Source organism: Suillus bovinus (assembly GCF_016758785.1).
Source record: "Suillus bovinus strain UH-Sbo-P2 chromosome Unknown EDB93scaffold_344, whole genome shotgun sequence".
Classification (NCBI taxonomy): Eukaryota; Fungi; Basidiomycota; class Agaricomycetes; order Boletales; family Suillaceae; genus Suillus; species Suillus bovinus.
Genome location: NW_024542400.1, coordinates 682 through 8,730, shown reverse-complemented (window position 1 = coordinate 8,730; position 8,049 = coordinate 682). Strand labels below are relative to the sequence as shown.

General features: G+C 46.0%; 1 protein-coding gene across 1 annotated transcript; it reads left to right on the top strand.

Annotated features, from left to right (window-relative positions):
• Positions 1-211: 211 nt before the first annotated feature.
• Positions 212-1,906, top strand: EDB93DRAFT_1287406 (uncharacterized protein; the record flags this gene model as incomplete). The annotated part of the gene is made up of 9 exons (XM_041454522.1): positions 212-223; positions 264-511; positions 570-707; positions 762-873; positions 925-1,118; positions 1,170-1,308; positions 1,367-1,555; positions 1,605-1,759; positions 1,819-1,906. 9 exons carry the CDS (start codon positions 212-214, stop codon positions 1,904-1,906), a joined length of 1,275 nt encoding a protein of 424 aa, XP_041300572.1.
• Between the last annotated feature and the right edge of the window lie 6,143 nt (positions 1,907-8,049).

Genomic DNA, 8,049 nt, shown 5'->3' with positions numbered 1-8,049 from the left:
GCGCCTGGGACGCGTCTCTTTTACACTGTTCCTTGTGCCAACAACGTGTGAGCTCGTAAAACGTAATTGATTGTGTATAGGCGTCATCTCTAAAAGGAAAGGTTGTTGTTAAGTATTTGTTTCTGGAGATGGAACGCACTTGGCATTGACCTTACTTCTTAAGGTGACATTGTTTACATTCGCAAATTTTGGTAAAGCTACAAGATCCGGTATGGAGATGACTGTACATTTCATTTGATTCCATTCTGATACTCCAAACACAGTGGAGGAATTTACATCATTTAGTCAACAGCGACTCCAACTATCGTAATACTTGCCTGATAATCCGGTCTTTGAAAGCTCGTCATGGTTTGGTGGATGATACACGAATATCCTTCATTACATCCTCTACCATGTCTCAGTCTTCTGACTATGATGATCCACAGCATGAGAACCATAGTGCACTAAAGCGGCACATTGCCACTTTAGAGGAGCAAAACGCTGAGCTCCGGGGAGAATGCAGTAATAAATGGTGAGGTACTACCACCTTTGATTGCTGTATGTATCTGACGGCACTTGTGTCATTGCAGCCGTGGTGATCCTTATCTTCTTGCTGGGCGAGCCATTCGGCGGCTTGTGAGCCTAAATTACAGAGTTGAGGATCTCGTTGGAGAATACGACCGAAGGACCACTCTATGTGGTGAAGACGATGTACAACACACGGACAAGTATATATGATCTTACTTCAGTTGGACAGTTTGATCTGACTTGTAAAATTTAAGGGAGGACCGTATCTATGATTCGTTTGAGCAGTTACAGTGTTGGGTCCCATGCGTCCACGACCTCATCTACTCCCAGAGTGATGGATATCAACTCAACAGCACCTATCAGAAAGTAAGTCACGCATTGTCCAAATATATCAGATTGATGATGCACTCGATTCAGCTCAATAGAGGCGCATATTCGGCCCGTGGCGATGATGCTGCTTCCTTGAAGCTAGCAGTTGCTTCTTGGCTGAACGAGAAACAGCCTACCCCCAACCCAGCGATCTCCTCACAGGACAAGTCTGGTTGTGGATTCTATCATGATGCTACTGCAGAACTTATTTGTCCTGTTGACTTTAACTGGGCAGATAAGAGGTATGACTTTTACTATGTAACTGGCTGGTATACTGCTGATTATGACTGTAGAACACAGGACGGGATACGAAACTATGACCATAACTTCCAAGTTACTGCACACTCTTGGCCAACATTCATGTACCAGGATGACAGGTATGATTGTGAGGACCCAACAAGAGGGCTTTTCAAAGGTGCTTTACTTGTCCGAGTAAGTTTTAGTGCTTCCCTGACCTTCAGGGTATACTGACACTCAAATGTCAATTTAGACGTTCAAACACATCTTCACATCCCCTAGCTCTGCCGGTGAGACCCAACCCGATGAAGAAACATTCCACCAGGAACCTTTATACAAGCGGTCGAGGACCTCAGGAGAAAGACGCACCAGGTCTGATGTTGCGGCATTATTAGGAATGCAATCAGTTCACCCACGGGCTATCGCATATTCAGCAGTCCAGGTGCATTGAATTTTTTTCCCTTCGATAATGACTAAAGCTACTTTGCTAGTTGCGATTTGCCTTGTCAAGCTGCGGGTCCTGGCGAATTGTCGATGATGAATTTGATCACTACCAATTTTACAATTATATGATCAATTATTTCGAACGTCCGCCAACATCTGCAGCCAAAGTCTCTGTTGAAAATCTTCTCGTTTGGTGGAACCGGTGAGCGTGTTTCCAGCACTGTAGCTTTCTGATGTTCACTGATCTCGTACACACCATAGACAAATCTTCGGCCCTTCCAATGTGTCCTCTTACTCGCCTCAGGTTGTAGTGCAATACTCGGTTGCCAACACTTCTGCCAGACGCTAGGGCACTGATAGGACCATATAATGACAGTGTACCATTTATTTGTATCTATGTCACAAGTACGCAAATGAACTGGGTTCCGACTCGAGATTTGAAGGTGTGACCGCGTTGAAAATAATTTCCAATCATCATCTCAGATCACGATTCACGACTATATGTTTGCAATATATATGATCATATGGATCCAACCAGGTTAAGAAAGAAACTGACAGCCGAAGATGAAAAAATTATGAAGACCATTGTCCACCACATTGTTCTATTAGTATAACACTGTCCTCAAGGTGGAGAGGTCTTGTCAACTTTGAACGGGGTGCGAGATTTTTCTATGATAGCAAAAAATGAACAAAAATGCAAACCAATGGCATAGAGAAAACCGGTTAGCAAATGGTAAGAAGCCGCTCACAACTTGCGGATTGCTAGCTCAGTGTTCGATATCCCCCATATAGACCTAATTGTCCAATGCATCAAGGCCAGACGATTGAGACTTCGCTTAACCACTGGTATCATCAAGTAAGGGCTGGGGAAATCTTTGCTTTTTGTTACTGTCTAGGAGTCTCTTGCCCAATTGCGACAAGTGGGCCACACTGTTTAGGATTATAATGCTGTATCTATTATCAATAATTTTACCTGAACAGGTCACGCTGTTCCCAGCCGTCAACAAATGACATTCATCGCTCAAATAAATGTTATGTGAAGTGGGAATTACATATTCACAGCAGGATGCTACTGACTAGTGAGGTACACCTTATGGGTGTCGTACCATATTTCGTCATATAAAAGTCACCTGTGGTGAAGCTGTAGCTTTTCGGGTTAGTAGCTTAAACAACATCATAGAGAAGTAGCTTTGCTGGTTTCAATAAGGATGGCGAGGAAGCTGGATCACCCCCATGATGTTAATCATTGGCCACGGAGTTTACCCTTATAATGCTCTTCATAAGGTTACAGACTGACATGTAATAATTTTACTAATTGTAGGTATTAGACCTTTTACAAGACGAGTATAAGAGTTGATGGTAAAACTTGCATTTCAGTGGTGCTCTCAGCATGACATGATGATGGGTTCCGTAAATTCAAACTCAGACATGAGAGGAAAACTGTTTTCGGCATTGAAAACAGAAATGCCAAAAGCAACAATAAAAACGTCTCGAAAACGCTACTGTGAACGTGCTACGTTTGTCTTCTAACTAGACTCTAAAAACTACGTTTTCGCATGCTGGACTCCCGGCCTTGCTGGCTAAATACGTGTCTGGTTCAAGCACCCCATCAATATCTGATAGGGTAGATTTCCAACATCTTTTATGCGTGGAAACAGGAAGACTTGCCAGTGAATGCTCGCTCTTCAGCGATGTTATGTGATTTAGTACGCCCTGCGGTACTACGACCGTCACAAGGGTAGACACGCACAGGTCAACCATAAGTTGCCGAAATCTTGCGGTGTTTTGACTTCCAACGTGTTTCGCGTGAGTCACGGCTTTGCAGTCTCGTGTTCAACGTCTACTTTGACTCACCCGAAGGCTGACGTGGGTTGACTCACGTTTCTACTTTCATGCAAAAATGCTTACTTGGGTCAGTTAATGAAGGCAGGAACGGATATTCCATCACGATCATCTCGGCTTTTGATGAAGGCGCTGGCCCATGGTGGTATATCTAGCACGAAATAGTTGTCATACGTCGACCAAGTTCGCACCCTCCCACATCCATCCATTTTCAGGAAACATGACTCTAGTCTCAAATGATCCCTCTTGGTGGCCAGCCATCGATTCCTGGTTTCTTTCTCAGCTATGTTATAGGTTCGTGTAGAACTAGTCTGATGATGACGGTGATGTCTCGATCTCACCTTGGCTGTGGTTTCGCAGTTGCTGTCTCTGCCGTAGCAATGTACGATTGGGGTAAGCAAGATGGATCTCAAGAACAGCTCATAATCTTATGGTCTCTCCAGTACTCACATTTGGACAAGAGGTGGGTAATGCTATCATTGGAGTGGACATCTTGCTAAGAACGGCTTTAAAGGTTGAACTGGTCTGGGTGAGTCGAATCCTGTTAGAACAAAATGACCATTAATTCGCGACAGAGCCAACGCTGGTCCCTTATGACCTTTTTATATCTCAGTGTATGTAGTTCGTAATATGAGTTTAACTGACACGTGCTGACTAGATGACATCCTAGGTGCGCTATCTTGGATTACTGTTTGCCATGTATGTCTGGACAGCTAGCAAGCAAGTGGTGTTGTGCTAATGTGCAATTCTCACAATTAGCATCGGCATCCTGTGTATGTTTTCTCACGTGCACTAACTTTTTTCTTTCTGACTGGTGGCATTTAGTATATGTTCCGACAATCTTGTTGACAGATGTAGTGAGTATTGTCCACCGATGACAACCATTTTACTCCAATTATACCATTCCAATGCAGGGGTGAGTAAGATTCTCTATTAACTTGTTGGTTCGAGCCAATGACTATCACAGCTGTGAGTTTGTTTCAAACGTGATTTTCCGAGGCTGATGACCCACTGGATTCGTTAGGTCAGGTCATGCATGTCGCACTAGATTATATCAGTATGGTCGGAGGTGTAATGCTGGGTGGTGAGCCATTCGTCTCCAAGACTCCAGTTTTATTCACTCGACTGAAACATCATGCAAGTCATTATGATCGCTCGCTTACATGCCATGTATCAGCGATCTAAAAAGGTGCTGGTATTTCTCGTCGTCATCTTCCTGGTTATCAGTATCTACAACGGAGTAATGACCACACTCTCAGCGAGGCTTATTTCAGGGGGTAAGCTAATGATGGATTACAGACTTGATGCGTCAGGCTAATTCACGAATGCTAGAGGAGCTCATTCTCTCCGATACCTATCAGTGTAGCCTCACCTATAAGGGAGATGGCGTATTTGTGTGTCTCATCATCTGGACGCTCAGTACTGTGTGGGAGGTTCTTGTACTTTGTCTCGCAGTCCGGATTGCTGTCAAACACTTCCGTGAACTGCGACGATATTCGGCAGCAGGGCTCATTGGGGACTGTTTCACGGTGTTAATGCAAACTCACCTGATTTACTTTGCGATGTAAGCCCGTGATGTGATTGTGGTTCCTTTTGCTGCTGACCTTTCTAGCTTTTTCGCTATTTCTTGTTTCCAGCTCATTAATTTGCTTTCGATCATTTCAGCGGTATGCCGATCTCTTTCTCCACCACTTACATCCACGATTCATAATTTCTACAGGACGCATCTTCCCTGGAATTTTGGATGCATCTTTGTATTTGTCAAATTTCCCAGCTCGTGTACATGTTTGTGCTAGGGCCACGCCTGATCCTTAGCGTTCGAGAATATAACGCTAAGCTCGTAGACGACTTAGATCCAGCAACCGGCATGACGTCGATTTCTTTCTGGCATATCTCAACCAGCAATGTGTAGCATGGGAAAGGTTCAGTCTGATTAACAGTTATCGGGTACTCTGCAGCAGGCGGGATAATGTGCTGTCTTCTTCGTGTTTCATTGTGGTACTGTATATTTTATCTAGTGTTCGAAAGTACATTTGAAAGACAAATAGGCCAGACAAATCGCCGATCAATTTAAACATCTCACTGCATTGCTACACTACCTGCCTACAGACGGGTAACAACACCCTGCAGACACCCCATGACCCATAGCACCCAACATGAAGCGCGGCGTTTCCGCCTCGTACAAGCTACAAACATCGATCGAAGGTCAACCGAGCGTTGCCAGATCTCCAGTCTAATTCAGCAATACGATCCACTCAGCCCAAAGAACTGACAATCCCCGTTTGTATAATGATTTGAGTGACCAAATGGCAACACCCAAGTCATCATACAGTTGAAGAATGGCGATTCCTTGGCTGAGTATCTCATTATTACGAATTTGACGGGAGACGCAGCGAGCCTTGGTTGATCCTCCAACGACGCATATAACGTGTATCGAGGCGGAAACGCCGCGCTTCAAGTTGAGGGACAGGGGCACTGTCTCTCAGAGTGTCTCCAGGGTTACTGAAGACTTGGATGCCCGGACGTGCTCGAGGCGTCTGTAAAAGCATGGGCTCGCGGAAGGAGTTCGTGTTCGTTGAGGACAAGGTGGTTTACCAGTAAACTGACTATGAGGTGAAGGAAAGAGATGAAAGGTGATGTCCATGCAGAGGAAATGACCATGCCTTATATACCATAGTCGAGTCCATAAGTTATGTAAGGTAGGTTGTGGATAGTGGAACAAGTTGAAGCCATTGTTACTTGTGTTGCGCTGAAACTTACGGTAAGCCATCAAGACCACACACCACACGCTGTCACAAGAGATCATCGTGACCACAGTTTCACTTTCTCTCCTCGACATCTCCCGTATGGAACTTCGAATGTCATAAGCTAGACTCGTAACATATGTTTTTGACGACTTTCCTATTTTAGCAACTGCTAAGTTGATGTTCCTTGCGAATTCCAAACCTATGAAGTACCTCTTGCCTAAAATATGGCGTACAGAATCATTATTGTGTCTAAGCCACCGAGAAAGTTAGTTTTATTGTTGTAGTATGTACAAGAGTGTGAGTACTCCAAGCTGTTGGACAGCAAAAATAGAACAACAATATATGAAGAATAAATTGGCCAAAAAGGTCACAGCTACACTATCAAACGCTATGAAGTTGAAACCCCCGTGAAACAAGAATAAGAAATCCGCGCAACGTGTCTTGTTTATGCAAGACGTATCATTCCAGGTCTTCTTCATCCTCGGTAGTAGTCTCTGTGTCACGCCCTTCACGAGAGTTAGATCGAGACGACAGAGACCTTGGACGAGAATTTGGACGAGAACGAGCACGGTTTTCAGCGTGCCGTGCAATCCGCTGCTGCTCACTAGCTTCCTCCGGCGTGAGCGGGTAGCTTGGGATGCACTTGAGCTCGAAAGTACAAGGCAAGACGTCTCCACAAGCATCTCTGACGAATTCATCATTACGGACAAGACCCCCCCACCTCGAATTACTGCAGAGCCAATCAAGGCGTCTCAGCTGCTCACCAAGGTGACCGCCAGGGACGTTGCTGTCTGTTGAGCGGTTATGCTGATACGCTTGCCAAATCTCCCGTCGACGACGGGTTGAAACACCTTCGTACTCCTTTTTTGCGACGTCTCCATGAAAATAAGCGGAAACGGCTTCGATTACTTCGCCACAAGTCACACCAATTTTTGGGCGTCTGGCTTTGACGGAGATCATCCACGGGAATGACCGTGAGATGATGCGGATGTATGACAGACGTGGGAACGTAGCGGGTTGCCTCACGCCCTTTGATCCATGAACGCTTTGGCCCGGTTGTGCGAAAACAAGTACTCGTTGGGAAAGTCATGTTCCAGCGGAGGGTATGTCTTCATGCGAATCTGTGGGTGGAGATAGGAGGGGATTGATGCTAATCGTCGCAGATACCGCCCTTACGAGAAAAAGGCTCGAGAACGGGCCCTGTCTAATAAAAATGATGCCGGTTCAGAAGACATCTATCTAGCCTGAATATGGGTGTACATACAATGTGGCCCTTCGGCAAAATGGTCGATATGGTCCGCACTGCTCGTCCATCGAAAATTCGCGCGAGCAGTGTCAGGCTGTTGTGGTGGAGCAGGGGGCGGTGCAGTTGGGTGTACCCATGGTGTGTGACCAGCATACATGTTTGATGGTGGCATACCAGGTGGCCCACCAGGCAGGGGCATCCCCCACACTCCTGCAGGAGTAGGAAATGCCCCTGGTAGAGGATATCCGGGGGTGAAAGCCCCTAGTTGGGGACCCCAATTGGGAGGACCTGGAGGTAGCGGTTGTTGGAATGTGTATCCTGTCCCTGGTGCTGATGCTGGCCAAGGTGTGCCTGGAGGAGGTTGGGTAGGTACATACGGTGAAGGGTTGCCGTTTGGATACCCAGTGTAATCAGCCGAGAATCCATTTCCAGGTGGTGCCCCATATACATTTGGAAGATTGGCAGGAGGTGGGAAGTAGGAGCTTTGAGGCATGATAGGAGTAGAATGCGCGCTGGGTATGGGGGGTATGGGAGGGATAAATGGCGTGGTATTATACGGTGTCGAGGGGTAATACGGATATTGCCCTGGCGTGCGGGGCTGTTGAGCCCACGCAGGTGGGTTGTGATTTTGAGGCGCTGGAGGAATGACGGGCGGCG